Source organism: Dinoponera quadriceps, unplaced genomic scaffold, assembly GCF_001313825.1.
Source record: "Dinoponera quadriceps isolate SergipeBrazil2010 unplaced genomic scaffold, ASM131382v1 scaffold2001, whole genome shotgun sequence".
Classification (NCBI taxonomy): Eukaryota; Metazoa; Arthropoda; class Insecta; order Hymenoptera; family Formicidae; genus Dinoponera; species Dinoponera quadriceps.
The window spans coordinates 4,261-19,799 of record NW_014556101.1 but is presented as its reverse complement, the minus strand read 5'-3'; the positions used below and the strand labels follow the sequence as shown (position 1 = coordinate 19,799).

Here is a 15,539-nt window from a genome sequence, read left to right as displayed (position 1 = left end):
ACATCTGTCACATGACGTGTGTCACGTGGTAGCGCTTACGGGCGCGCTCTCAACGGGCGAGCAAGTTTTCACGAGAGTGAAGAAGGATTTCGCCCGATCCGCTGTTGAGTCGTGCTACTGAAAAGTAAAGAGAGTATTTTACCTTGCCGTTGAGTAAAATACTTCGAACGTTCGAGGAGATTTAATATTTCAAGTCTTCCTTATCTAGAGAAAAAGGTAAACTTTACACGAAGTAAACATACAATTTATACAAGTCCGGTACAATAATTTGTATTAACAACTTGTATTAACAACCAAATTAAAACATTCCACACAGAAATTGATTGAATTTAGAGAAGCATAAAGAAGATAATCATCTGGCAAATTGAGAGAAGGATTGAACCTTGTTTCATCCGTCAAACGTCGTCCGTTCTCCGGGTGAGAGAAAGAGTGAGATTATCTCCAGAGAGGTTAGGTGGTCTCGCTTGCTGAAGAGAACCTAACCTCACACTCGGGCGAGTAAAACCGTCTCACAGGCAGGATGACGATGCGCTAGGTGCAGCTCGAAGGGCCACGTCGATCAACATGCTTACCCGGATCGCGAGGGGCGTGCTCGCGTCGAACGTCACCGCGTTGCTGAAGAAGCCGCCACCTCATGGGCTTGGAAGCACGTCACCCTCGGCGGCCATCCACACGAGCGAGCACCGTCGAGTTAACAAGAACAGGACCTCCGAGTCGACCGCACTCGTGCTGCACTCCTTCGAGAACGTCGAGAACAAGGGAAAGGAGACTTTTCTGGACATCCTGCGTCAGTACAAGAACAACAACATCATAAGGCGCGGCCACGTGGAGTTCATCAAGGTTGCGCTCAAGTATATGGATGAGTTCGAGGTGAATCGCGACCTGGCCGTGTACAAGGCCATCCTGGACGTACTGCCCAAGAGCAAGTTCATCCCGACCAACTACTTCCAGACGGTGTTCATGCACTATCCCATGCAGCAGCGTGTGGCGGTCGAACTGCTCTGCAAGATGGAGGACAACTGCGTCATACCCGACGCGGAGATGCAGCTGATGCTGTTGAACATCTTCGGCGTCCAGGGCCTGCCGTTGAAGAAGTTCTGGCGGATGATGTATTGGATGCCCAAGTTCGCCAATCTGCACCCGTGGCCGTGTCCGAAGCCGATACCCAAAGATCCAGAAGTGCTCGCCAAGCTGGCGATCGACAAGCTGTCCAGCGAAGACGTGACCACCGTGATCACCGTGTACAAGACCAAGGACGTGGAGGACGCCACCGAGGACACGTGGATCGTGTCCAGTATAAGTGGTGCCCAGCAGCAGCTGCTGCAGAGCCAGCCCACTGACAAACCGATCTACGTGGAAGGTCCGTACTCAGTCTGGGTAGCGAATCAATGTATAGACTACTTTGTGCTGCGGGGGGATGCCAGAAAGAGGGAGGAGGTCTACCAGGACCTGGATGGTGAGTGATCGTTCGGTGACGATGTGTGCATAGGGAAAAATATTACTTGAACTGCGAAAAAAGGCAATTACTCAATTCATTTTTCTTCTTTGAAGTGATGGTTATTTGGAATGAAAAATATCTCCTTGATAATAGTATTGAAATATACTCAATTGAAAAAATATATTCTTCACAAATTTCAAAATAATACTAAAATATATTCCGTTCAAAGTACAAGTAATATTTTGTTATTTCGTGTGCGCGCGCATGTGTGTGTGTGTGTATGTATGTATGTGTGAGACCCCAAGCTGACGCTATGCACACTTCTATTGCAGACGTTTCGGACATCAGGATACCGTTCTGGGACAAGCGAGAGGTCATTCCGAATCCCACCGTTCACGAGCAAGACGACGGCACGTACTTCGCGATGTGCGCCACCGGCACGTCCAGCAAGGACTCCTTGTTGTCTTGGATCCGCTGCTTGCAGAAGCAGAATCCGATCTTGGACATAATCCCAGTGGTCTTCAAGATCTCGTCCTCCACTAGGAACCAGCTGTACCTTGAGAACAGCATGCGCGAGCAGGAGATCATGCGGTCGTACGAATACCCATGAAGGTACGCGGAGGAATGATTAGATATTTACCGAAAGGCTCGGAATGTGTAACACAACTGGTACACGATAATTCGACGCGCGTACGTATATTGTAGATAGATAAAGTCTTCTGTTGTACATAAAAATATAGAGTTTTTACGGTTACACCGCAGCTCGATCGCTGACGATTCATTTATTGACGATCTTGCGATTCTCTAATCGCGATTACCGACATCGTCTTCTCGACGAAGTGAGGACTGCTCGAGAGAAGGGCTGTTAAGGACACACACGGCGCATAGAAAGTTTGTGTAATTTATTAACGTGCGACCACGCGTGTCACTTGGTACACCTCTCTCCGATGATAGGAATTAAAATGGTAACACACACATAACCGCTGTCGATGAATCGTCACATTGATTTTCGCCGTACCTCTCTCTCCACACATACACACACGCGCGCGCGCACGCACGTACACACACTCTCTCTCTCTTTCTCAAATCTTCTTCCTCGTCCGTTTTCTATAAATACATTGCGATTAAAAAAAAATATATATGTTACATCTGTACAATCTCATATATATAAATAAATAAATATAAATATATATATATATATATTTATTTATTTATTTATTCATTATAGCGTGTATACCGTAATCCTGCCGACGAGACTACTTCGTTAATCAACTGCGTTAAGTGTAAGCCGCTCTTTTAAGAAGACACCGGCGGGTTTAGCCGCGGAAACGATGCGTGCCGCGAAAAGGAGAACCCGGGAAAAATTATTATATATGAATTTTGGCTCTATATGCCCGTATATAATTATATATATATATCATAATCATATAAAATTACACGTGTGTGTGTGTGTGTGTGTGTGTGTGTGTGTGTAATTTTATGTGTGTGTGTGTGTGTGTGTGTGTGTGTGTGTGTGTGTGTGTGTGTGTGTGTGTGTGTGTGTGTGTGTGTGTGTGTGTGTGTGTGTGTGTGTGTGTATAATTTTATATGATTATATATAAACATTTTTTTCCGGAGAAAAGAAAGAAAAGAAAACAGAAATACATAGTAACGATTGTCCCCTACGTACGAATCTGCACGAATCATAACTCGAAGTAGAAAAAAGAGAGAGGGAAATTAAATCCGCGTGCGACATGAATTTTAGCGCTACCGGGGAAGCATTTTCGACGATTCCCCCAGATAGCACAATTCAAAATTCAAAATCAGGACATAAGATGTCTTAAACAGTGTTTACAGTGAGAATTTAAGGCACAAGATATGAGCTTTAAGCCTTAAGCTGTAAGAAATCGAACAATCACAATTGATTATTCTCCTCTCGCGCTCGATTAATCAAGGTCAATTTCTTAAGACTTAAAGCTCAAATCGTACGCCTTAATTTCATACGCCTAAGTTATAGACACCGCTTTACGTCCAAACTATAATATATAAATCACTGTCATATTTGTGCTGCTCAGATTGTCCAGACGTCTTTGAGACGTCTTATATCCCGACATTGTGCTGTCTGGAATGTCGTAGCTCGACGTATCACGTCGTTCTCCAACTACGGGCCGCGAATTCCTAGCCCGAGCGAATGTGACGATCGAATCGCGTTATAGCCTGTCCCTCGACGATGAATCTTTGATAAGTCAGCTAGTTGACAAGACGCGATGTGCTTGTAGTGCCATTTATGCCACTCTCCGATATCGCCGCATCGATCACACGCACACGCTCTTGCGACACGTGAGAAACAATGATCCAACACATACATATACACCGTGTCATGTGAAATCCGCGTGTGACTCCACCGAGGTTTCTCCGCTACGTGAACCAGCAGCCGCTTGAGACACGATAAAGGCATCTACGACACGTTGTATGAAAGTTTAACGCTAATCGTTGGTGTGCGTACGTTAGCGCCGAGTGTCTTCCACTTCGCGACGATAGACTTTTTCCACTAACAGCCGCGGGACAAATTGAGTAGCTGAGTCGGAAACTATCTAATACCTCGATAAAACCGTATAAATATATTGAATGTTTCTCTCAAAGGTAACGCGGTTAAAACTACAACGATGAATAAAAGCATCGCTTCTGTTACGAATTACAGGACCGTTCTCGTTTAGTGATTACAAGAAGCCGACGTTGACACGATCGTCCGTTTGGCCAAGAAGAATCGATATCCGGTATATTTATAAATGGCTACGTCCAAAGAAAGAAGCTCAGTGAATGCTCAATGACTATTGTTTGTGAGTGGAGCTTTCTTTTAGATTCTTATTGGATCCAGGAGAATATACCAATCAGGAGCAATTATCACAAAACGCTTACTAAGCTGCTTTTTCTATCGAAAGCAGTGCCTACGATATGGTGAGCTTTAAGTCGTAAGAAACTGACCAATCACAGTCGAATGTGAAAAGAATGATCGATTGTGATTGGTCAATTTCTACACACATTGCAGACACCGCTGAACGCAGACAATCACTCTATTTAAGCAGAGAAAAAAGCTCAGTCAGCTCTCAGTGACTATTGTTTGTGACTGGAGCGTTCTTTTAGATTTTTGTTGGATCCAGGAGAGTGTACCAATCAGAAGCAATAATCACCAAGCCTTCACTGAGCTACTTATTTTGCTGAATGCAAGCATTATCACGAGTCACCGCTCGCCTCCTTACCGCGTTACGCATTCTCGCTCTCGCTCTATACAATTAATGTACAAATATTGCTAATCTAAATACTTTCGCGAACTAAGACAAATACTGCTAGGAAGAGAAGCTCACCGACATAAGCGCATCGACTCGTAAACTTAAGCTTCCGGGCTTTCTAAGTTCGCAACACGTCTCAAGCACCGTTCTCCTGTGCACCTTGATTGTCTTTAGAAGAAGTGTTTCGTCGAGACACACCGTGAAACACGTTCGCTTTCGAGGGTCGATTTCGCGAAAATCACTCGAATTATAAAAACAATTATCAGCTCAACGCAATTATATCCGCTGCCGATCGCGATCAACTCGCGATCGTTGGAGTAAAATCCGGGATCAACGACGACTCAGTGTCCAAAATCGAGACGGTAAGACATCTTAGGCCTAGTTTACAATCTTGCTTTTGTCATTAGGATTTAAGCACTGTGAGCACTAAGCCGTAAGTTATTACCGGTCGATTGTTCTCCTTCGGTCGAGGAATTATTAACTGCAACTGGTTAATTTCTTCACTGCTTCCGTTTTAAATGGGAATTGCCGATTTCTTTTACATCTTATGGCTCACGGATTACAGCAAGTTTCAAGTCGGACATGACGTCGTCACTTAAAACAAGATTGCGGGGAAGGACTTAAGGACACCTGAAAAAACGTCTTATGTCCCGATTTTGCTGGACATTGCCTGAGAAGCGCGATAAATCGAAGTGACAGCAAACGATCGTCCGGAAATGGCGGTATAGGCGCAATAGAAAACTCGTCTTAAGTACAAAAAATGTAGAAGTACGTTCGGCCGTTGTGTCACCCATCCACTNCCCCCCCCGGTCTGCCTGTATCGCGCAGACTATCATAACGGAGAGCCTCCGCGATGACAAATCCGCCCATGAAATATCGTCGACGAAGCAAATACGCGCACGATTAACGCGAAGGACGGTAATTTCAAATCAAATCCCCGCTGGAGACGTCGCGCGACGCGCCTCTTCCCCTCGTCCCCCGCATCCGTGAAGCTGCCATATGGGCGTCGAAATGTCAGTCGCGATAACAAGGCTCCCGACGATCTATCGCGCGGGAAACGAGAAAGGAATGATCGTCGTCGTCGTCGGTTTTCCTCGTGGAGGAAGCGCAAACGAGAGCGTGCATCGCACGCTTAGGGAAACGTTTTTAGCTCAGCGCGCGTATAAAATTATTTGGCCGTCCGTCACCGCGGTGTTGGCGGGCAGGTGGAATATTTCCGGTATTCTGGGAGCGGCGCGCTACAAAGTTGCCAAACAATCATCGAACGGGACAACAAAGCGCGCGCGGTTGGAGGAAATTATAAATAAATCCGCCGGGACGCGCGAACACTCGAGAGTTCGTGTGTTCGTGCGCGAAGACCGCGGTGACGCGAGTCGTGCGGCGATGGTTTGTTGTTCTTCCCACTACTTCGTAGCGATCACTCAATCGAGTGCGACAGCTGCGCGCGTCATCAACGTGGCCTGCAATCCTGCGAGGCTCGCGAGAAGCGGCCCCGCTCGAAGGGACAGACGGACGCGGGAGAGCGCATTGCATAGGCGATTCGTTCTCGAAACCGGCTCACTCTTAAGGCTCGCTCACAATGTGGTCACGAGGACGTCCCAAATAGCACGTATATCTAAGAAACGTCTTAATGATATCTGGGACTATACGTATAGTCGCAGTCGTTTGAGTCGGCCCACTTCCAATTCCAGGCATTACCACCAATCTGTCGCTGGAAGTAGACCGGCTCAAATGACTGTGATTATACGATCCTACGCGGAAGAAAAAAATAGTCTTAAATCATTGAGAGATATTCTCAGGATAAGCAAGGGTATTACAATCTTCTTAGATTTCTAGTCTCGAATTGAGTTCAATTAATACTCGCATCTCAATGCAAATTCAATCAAATCAAGAACAAAAGTCTTCTAAGATGATTATGATATTCTCGCTTATATATGAGGATACCTATATTCTCGAGTTGAGACTAATTTTTTTCCTGTGCACGATTACACCGTAGGCTCGTCTGTAATGCGGTCGCAGAGTCGCAGTCGTCCGAGCGATTACGACCAAATCTGTCGCTGTAACTGGAAGTGAGTCGGCCCGAAAGACTCGTACGATTCTGCGGGCGCATTGTAGACCCCGCTTTAAGATCCTACATGAAACATTTACAAAGTCGTCAGCCGTATCTCTAATAAAAAAGAAGGAAAGCCCAAAGAGCTGGCCGCCGTGGAGTAACCGGGCGAGACGGAGGAACTTTGTGCCTTCGAGAGCGCCGTGGCGGTACAATGGCGGTTGCGGGACGGCCGACGGCGGCCCGGTCGGCGAACTTCCCTTCCGGTCGGCTCACTCACATGGCGGAGAAGCAGGATGTTTGCCGGACCGGTTCTTGAGCGCGTCTCGTGTAGACCTTCAGCAGTTGGCAGTGTACCCTGCGCGCACGTGCGTGTGAACATTTAGTATGCATTTAGTATACGACGGGAAAGAAAGAGACGCGCGTTTACCCGCGTGGCTCCCGGTCCGTTTACTCGCCTGATTTTCACGTTGGTGCTGTCAATCACCTCGCCATCGCAGTTCCACACGCTGATCCGGGAGCCGAGGCGATTGATCTCGCCCTGGGACTGCAGCTGCTGCTGGGCGCGGAATGTAAATTCTCTCGCTCGGTAGACCTCGACGAACGGTAGGTCGTACTGCGAAAGTTCCATTTGGTTTCAGTTTTGTTTGGAACATCGACTTCGGGCTATTCTCTCGCGTGGATTTCATGAGGCAAATGATCGATCTAACGACTACACTGAGAACAAAGTATTTGTTATTTCTGGCTAGAATCGCGCGAAGTAATCACAATCAAGGAGAACCCCCTCTCTCTCTCTCTCTCTCTCTCTGACTTGTTGTAATTGCTGTTACAGTAATCTAGATAACAATCTTTATTTTAATAGTTTTATAAACATTGAATTTTGTATTGGTTATGCACTGCATAATTTTTTTGTTTATAACTTTTGGAATTCTATGCGATATAAAATAATTATTTTTTAGAGTCCTTATAGTTTCTTTCAAAATTTCTCAAATTTAATCATCACAATTTGAATGATTCTTAATTTTATGATTTATAAACTTTTATGAATGGAAAATATTAAGAACTTTGCACAATAAATATATATTCGTTTGCAAGATACATTTAACAATACTTCAATTTCACCTGGAATTTTTAACAGATTGTCTGAAAAATTAGGAAATGTGTTTTCAAATTTAAATAGATACCCTATATAATCTATANAAAAAAAAAAAAAAAAAAAAAAGAGGCGAATATATCGATCGAGCGAGGTGTTCGGTTGCTTCTCGCGCGTACCAGAGTCTTTCGTTTGCTGGAGAGCCTGAGCAACAGCCTGATGTTGTTGATCAGGGAGGTGTGTCGCACTAGAATAACATCTACACAGCCGTCGCCTATATGACAATGCGGACTGAAGCCCATGGGACTCCTCGAGCACGCGCAGGACACGTTCGCGCCGTTCACCATGAAGAACTTCCCTCTGACCGTCACCCACCCTATGCAAACGATATCACGAGAGCGTTGTATAAGTAGTTTACTCAAGTCTGTTAGATTTTGTGTAGCGTCTTATGACACAATACTCACTTGAGATCTCCTGATCGGGAACGCTGTTATGCATGTGTTGCAGGCAGCGTGAGCAGTTTTTCATGCACCTGGTGCTGCCCGCCGGATGGCACGGGTCCGACAGCAACTCGATCTCGCCCTCGTAGCCCTTATTCGCGATTATCTTCTTAAATCCTAAAATCAAGAGAGATTGTAATTAATTCATTCATTAGTTAATTAGCCAGTCGAGCCGAATAACAGAATCGAATCGGCAATTTCTGCGCGACAACAATTTTTCACGTCAATATATTGACGGTTATAAGCGGGCCACATTCTTGTGCAAATATATATTTTGATAGAAGACAGATAAAAAATTTCTCACAAAATATGCAGACTTTTTTAGCCTTTTTTTTCTACGAGATTAATTGATCTCTTACGTTGTTTATGTCCTATCGAAGTGTAGATTAACTGATAAAATATGCTGAGAATACTTCTGTTCCTCGCGTTAATCTACACGTATCGTTTCCTTTCAGTGTGAACGTATTTCGCAACAATCTATCAAGATTTATATAATCATCCATTGTTGAGTTGAACATGTAAGACATGTAAATACATCCAATAAATACATCTAATTCAACACTGACACGCTGATGAGATCTCAATTCATTTAAACATGCAAAAATTCCATTCGCTTCGTCCTGAGTGCGAGAAAAATACTTGAATGATGAATTGCTTCTGAGCGAATCGCAAAATGATGTAACTGCATCGAAGGGGGTCAAGAACGTCAATTGAGAGCTCAATGGACGATGATGTGGCGTAAATCAGTTCGACATTGGGTTCATAAATGCCTGAATATTTGAGAACGACGGAAAACTAGATCGCACCCGATTCGCATTACGACTTGACAGCACTACTTGATAATTTATCAGATGTGTGTGCAAAAGTTTTTAGTTTTTTGACTACGTGAAAATAAAGCGAGAACTCGCGAAAAAGGACTAAAGTTTTGCACACACTCAATACTATTCTAAGCTTGCATTGTAAATGTATTAGGCGTGTGCAAAGATTTTAGTCCTTTCGTCGCAAATTTTCGCCTTTTTTTATTATTATAGTCAAATGAATAAACTTTTACACCTAATACTGCAGCGAGTGAGCGAGAAATCTCCTCACCGGAATAATCGTATCTCTGGGGGCCCATCCAGCGGAACTTCTCGCTATCGCGGATCACGTCGCCCAAATATCCGTAACTAAGGACGCTGGCGTACAGCCTGAGCAGGGTGTGGTTGTTGTGCACCGACGAGATGTCCAGGCCGGTCGAGTCGCCGAAGATGATGTGAATGGCCGCGGTTTGCACGTCGGTGGTGCCGTGAAGGCTGTAAGCCACCGTGTCGGTGCTACCGCTCGGTATAACGCCTACAGGCAGTGCGGGGCTCGGCAACCTCGCGTCAGGGTCATTCGGATCGATTTGCTCATCCTTAGCCGCCCTCAGCACCAGCCCGTTGAAGACCTCGGCGAACGTACCGTCGCCGCCGATACACACCACCGCCTGAAACGCGCAACCGGAGTCAAGTATACGAGGAAGAGTCGATTCTTGGATTTGTCGGACGCGACTCTCTCCCGACAAGATGTACGAGTCCAGAACACTAACGGATCTCGAAAGATTTCTCTATGAATATTTGTATATTTATATAAATTACGTAAATTAAATCATTTATGTGTAAAATATTATGTAATTCTGTCATGTCTGTTCAGTAATATATTACTGACATAGTAATATATCACTGTGTGTATTTTACTCTATGTGATATAAAATATTTATTTCCTAGAGTTATTATAGTTTTGTTCGAAATTTTTTAAATTTAGCCATTGAAACGTGATTTTTAATTTCATTTTATAATTTATAAACTTTTATAAATGAAAAATATCAAGTTTTGGTAAATATATCACAATAAATATCACAATAAATATATATTTATTTGCAAAATACATTTAAAAGTATTTTAGCTCATTTTACCTGGAATTTTTAAGAAATTGCCTGAAAAAACAGAAAATTCTCAAGGAATTTTGTTTCGGATTCGAGTAGACGCTCTGTCAAACACTTTTCAGATATAGCTGCCGCAATTTTAGTTTAAAAAAATATATTTTATTCATTAAATCGTGTTTGACAAATAAGTAAATAGGCACATACTGTTATAAAAATTGTTCGAAATGTCTACTTTCTTTATCAATGCACAATTGACATCTGTAAAATAAAGACACGCGTGCATGTTCGAATATTGTTTCATTATTCCCAACGCTATATGGCAGTGACGCGATGTCACAATAAATGATTCTTCGGTTAATATTCAGAATATCAAAGTTGATAGATATAATCTTTAAAAGCCGATGAAAAAAGTATTGCATTATCCATCCTTAATCCGCTTATTACGGCACGTTTCCTTTCATCGCTATCATCTTCCAAAGACTACATCTCAAGAACCAAGCTTTTGTTTACCAACAATTTCAACCGAACAAAAATTTAAACCAAACATATATATTTACCAAAACTTGTTTACTTATTCTTGAAAATAGAATCTGTCCTGTTAGTTTATTAGTAGTGTCAGATATATCGTGTATATCACATAATTCACCATATACATGACGTATCTCATACATTTAACATACATTCAATATCCCCAATTAAATAAGAAAAAGTCAGAAAGATCCTTTTTCCGGATATACGTGAATTGGTGCGAGTTCGCGCGCGCACGCGTAGCTTTCATCGCAGTCGCGGCTCTGTAAACTTGAACTCCGCAAAAAGCGAGGGAAGCAACGAGCGGCTCGAAACGAGCGAGGTTAAACAAGAACTGGACTCACATGTAGGTCACTTAAGTCGGCCGTGAGCAGAGTGTCGCGTATGTGTCCGGCGCGCTCAGTCACGATCATTTTCGTCTCGATGCCGGCGATGGTCATAAGCGGCTGGACGTCCTTCTCCCAGATCCGCACGCCTTTCTTCTTGCCGCCTATGGGATTGACGAACAGCATGACCTTTCGCGGCCGGTGCGTCAGACCTGAGAAAAGAAACCGCGATCGACCGTGGTTAAATTCGACTGCTGGTGCTCGATCACGCGATCCCCGAATGAGACCCGCACAAAGCGGATCCGATGTTTAATTAACATCAAGATGCGATCGTGCTCTCTCCGGGCGCCCCGATCGAACTCACTCACCCCGTCGTTCATCCCCGACGAAACCGGCCGACGCCGGATGCAACGTCAATAATCGAATGTGTTTTTGACGAAAGCGGCATTACACCGACGGCACGCCGAACCCCCCAGATCAATACCGCGGCCGGTCGTTCGCGACGCTCGACAGGGGGTAGTTTAGTGCACGCCCATCCCTGTTTTCTCGACATTCATTAAAACTTGCCCCCTCTCGGGACACCGGCGACCTGTGCACGCTACGTATACCGAGCAGCGGCGAGAAATCGCTCCCGTTCCGTTGCCGACTCGTTTAAGGGGGTATCATTTGGAACGTTTCGTTTGTTAAACAAGTTTTTTACATTTTTTTCCCTTTCCAAAAACTATAAGACATACAATTCTGAAGTTTTGCATAAATATTTGTCTATGCTTTAATTATATATAGTAATTTCTATATATTGTTGTTCTCAATATTAATAAAGTTACAAATAATTTTGTTGGCGCTGAGAACGCGAAAACGTTGTTTTCCACGATTCCGGACTTTGTCAGAATCAAAACAGCGAAAAAATTATAAAAATCTATAAATCTACGGTTATTGTCCCTACCACGATGAAATCAGTAATCTTTAATATTTTGATTGTTTGAGAATTTCCAAAGCTGGCCAAAAATCGATTTTCACTTTTATGTCGCGCCATTTTGTAAAAACTCAATTTTTAGTTTCCTTTAAGTAGGGACGATAGCCACAAGTTTATAGTTTAATAATTTTTTGCTGTTCTAGTTTTAAAGCTTACAACGTCCGGAATCGTAGCAACTATGCAAAATTTCGCTCAGCGCTGCACAAAATAATCTAAAACTTTATTAATATTGAAGATAATAATACGTACAAATTACTGTATACAAGTTGTATCTGAACTTTGCCAACAAACTCACAGGATAGATTCTATATAAAAATACAAATAAAAACATCTTAATAAATATATATTCAAACGCTTATAGTTTCTGAGATATAGCTGCCGCAATATCTCAATTAAAAAAATATATATTAATATGTATAATTATTCATTAAATCGTGTTTTACCAATAAGTAACTAGACACGTGCCATTATAAAAATTATTCAAAATGTCTGCCTCTTTTATTAATACTATATAGTTAAATCATAGATAGACACTCGTACAAAATTTTGAAATTACATGCCTTGCAATTTTTTCCAAATTTCTAAAGACCCCTGCAAAACGACGTTTCAAACGAGAATAATGAACGACCCGGAAGTCGGCGGCTTCGCCGGGGCGAGAAACCATCGAAATCCGCAAACAGCGGAGCCCAGAAGGATCGAGAGCGCGCCGAGAGTTCGAGGCGCGAGGGAAACTTTCGCGGACTCGACCTGCCGCGCCACTATCGCGCTATTTCTAGGGTCACCGCGTATACTCCCGCGCTCCGCGAACCTTTTATCGTGATTTACGCCGACCCCAACTGGGTTAGCTAACCGTTAGAACTTTGCATACCGCGTCTCTGACTTTGAACGCGCTCGGAATGCGAGCGGAAACGTCCGGTTTCGCTTCTCCCGGCTTCGTTCTCCGTCAAACAAGACAGCGAAGACATTCCTCCTGGAAGTCGTTTCCGAGTATGCGAGACAGTGCCTTGTCGCTTTATCCGCGCGAAACGATGCTTCATACTCGCGCACGTCGCGTGCGATATCAGTCAGGTAACAGGATGCGGTTAGTTCCTAGTACTAATTTATGCGTCATGTTTATTCGCCGATGAAGAGAATTCGCTCGTTTTCCTCGTAGAGAAATCTGCTTATTTTTTTTTCCACCGTCGCTATTATGCGTCTATGCCGTCGCGCAGTTAACGCACCGCTGATGAGGGAGCACACGTCACTCAGCAGACACGCGGCTAATCATGTTTTTATCATGCGTTCGTTTTTCACTGGCGAGTTTCCTCGAACACGCTCGTGGAATGAGTAGACAGAAGTGCAGTCTATACGTTCTAACTAGCCGGTAGGCTACTTTCGACTCTTCGGATTACGCTGAAATAACAAATTACGCTCGCCGCCGCAGACTCTGCGGCGCATACGGGGTGTCCCGTTTCGATCCTCCCGCGCGATTATCCCTGACTGATTAGTGGTTCTTCGGGGAATCGTGTCGCATTGAAGTTACTTTGTTCCGGGATGACGATGACGTCCACGCTCGTAAGTTTGTCGTGTGACGTCGATTTCGGAATCCGAAAGACGCCCTTTTATAATTTCCCAGACGGAACTATATGCGCACACACGGTACATTCCGGCATCTGTTCGAAATTTCGAAATTTTGAACTTTCACACTTCGCGCGTAAAATCGTTGGTGAATGTAAGAACGCCACTAGATTCGCGTCTATGACGCGCTGAGAGGGAAAATTGTTCATCTTATTGCCATTATTAACATATCGATAGTTTAAGTTTGTCTGTACTTTTATCATATATTAATCTCAATCGTTGCTCTCACAGGATCTATTCTAGAATATAAGAACAAAATCGATTCTACTCTATCATATTCACCTTTCCAAACCCTATAACTTTTGTCTGGAAATATTTTTGATTCGACCTCATCGTGCGAGGATAAATGACGCGACAGGAAATTAAAACGGAACACGCTGTACAATATAAATTAAACCACGAATATTATTATTAATATAAACCACTTCCGGTGGTCGATTTTATTCTTTGTTATCTAACAAAGAGTAACAGAATCATTATGTGTGCAAAGTTATTGCTGATAACACTGCAGCCGTAATTCCTGCGGAGCAATTAATTTCCCGACAGCAATTACGTCACCGTGGTTATTATAGTCATAAATGTTTGAAATTTTCCTTCTGGCCAAATTCATCAATTTTTTCCTCCCCCTCAGTGTGCGTGCAAATCCGGCGCATCTCGCGTCTCTCGATGAGGGCACCTCACCTAGCAAATAATTCCGGATAGTCTTGACCCACGAGGCGACCTGGCGGGGGTCGGTGTGGCTCATCGTCACGCTGTGGTGCCTCCATTTGTTCTTCGTCGTGCGCACCGCGTAGTGCAGGATGAAATTCGTCGGGCAGACCGTGGGCGAGGTCGGCTGCGTCGGAGGTTGCTTCTCCTTAACGTTGACACCCGGTATCCAGTCGTCCCCGTAGCGGACCGCCAAAACGTCCGTCAGTGGCAACGTCCATCTGGCTGCGACGAACAGAGAGAAGACAGGACAGATCAGTTATTGCAAAGGGCCCGGAGAGGAGCTCCGCTTACTGCGCAGGTATTCGTTTGCACGGCGCGATTAACGTGTAAAAGAGGAAGGAGCGACTTCATTATCGGCGTGATAAGACAGCGCGTGTTTATAGCCACATGTATTCGCACACGCACACACGAGCAACAGCGAACGTGATATATTCGGCCGCGCGCATGGCGATAATTATCATCGAGATTCGATAAGACGGCCTGAAGTTTCGCTCGATGGCTCTTCGCGTGAAAACTCGTCCGTTTCATTGCGCGCTTATTAACCCGGGAATAGTCACCGTAGTAGGTACGTATTTCGTTCGGAATTTATCCCGATCGGAAACGTTCAATTATTCCCTGTAAAATGCAAGAGAAAATCTAGGGATTAATTAAAGGATTGTAATCGGAATCGATTTCCGAACAGTTCCACAATAAACGCCCTGGAGTTATTTAGATCTCAACCAAAAGTCGTCATTATTAACAAAACATAGCACATTATCGGTCGCTCTATGATTCATCATTATCTAGGGACATTAAAAATATAGATTTATTATTTTTGTGAAAAGTAAAGAAGAACCAAAAAAATATTGAAGAAACGGAATAAATACATCGGGTGTAAATACATGATCGTTTATGTAATCGTTACGTGAGAAAAAAATATAATGACTATTCTCAATTTAATATCGTACGATGATCTGAGCTCCGGAACGATTAAACGGTGATTCGCACCGTTTTTAATGTAACACGTACAACATGCTTATTCGGTGGACGGTAAAGCCGACCGGAGAGAGAACGGTACGCGTGCAAGACGTTGTGCAACGTTTCGCGGCGGGTTACGCAGCGCGGGTGCAGGTGCACTCACTTGAGCCGCGG

The 15,539-nt window shown here is 44.0% G+C and overlaps 2 protein-coding genes across 4 annotated transcripts; one reads left to right on the top strand and one right to left on the bottom strand.

The window, feature by feature from the left end:
• The first annotated feature begins 69 nt into the window (after nucleotides 1-69).
• On the top strand, nucleotides 70-2,610 carry LOC106746612 (evolutionarily conserved signaling intermediate in Toll pathway, mitochondrial). 3 transcript variants are annotated; one of them, XM_014623377.1, is made up of 4 exons: nucleotides 70-216; nucleotides 317-417; nucleotides 536-1,456; nucleotides 1,771-2,610. In XM_014623377.1, the coding sequence occupies exons 3-4, from the start codon at nucleotides 565-567 to the stop codon at nucleotides 2,046-2,048; spliced, it is 1,170 nt and encodes a 389-aa protein (XP_014478863.1). In that variant the 5' UTR covers nucleotides 70-216; nucleotides 317-417; nucleotides 536-564; the 3' UTR covers nucleotides 2,049-2,610. The 3 variants fall into 3 exon arrangements, with proteins under 3 accessions (XP_014478863.1, XP_014478864.1, XP_014478862.1); XM_014623378.1 differs by having other exon boundaries at nucleotides 334-1,456; XM_014623376.1 differs by having other exon boundaries at nucleotides 317-1,456.
• A 4,423-nt stretch (nucleotides 2,611-7,033) lies between these two features.
• On the bottom strand, nucleotides 7,034-14,658 carry LOC106746607 (ceramide kinase; the record flags this gene model as incomplete). Its single annotated transcript, XM_014623366.1, has 7 exons — nucleotides 7,034-7,115; nucleotides 7,216-7,373; nucleotides 8,030-8,226; nucleotides 8,315-8,467; nucleotides 9,440-9,815; nucleotides 11,126-11,319; nucleotides 14,379-14,658. Coding segments are annotated over 7 exons (1,440 nt in total), but the record flags the coding sequence as incomplete, so codon positions are not given.
• Between the last annotated feature and the right edge of the window lie 881 nt (nucleotides 14,659-15,539).

Bases quoted from the DNA above. Each gene is read 5' to 3' on its own strand.
- LOC106746612 (XM_014623378.1), top strand. From the start codon at position 565: ATGCTTACCCGGATCGCGAGGGGCGTGCTCGCGTCGAACGTCACCGCG. The intron at 1,457-1,770 runs GTGAGTGATCGT...CTTCTATTGCAG, and splicing joins GGTCTACCAGGACCTGGATG to ACGTTTCGGACATCAGGATA.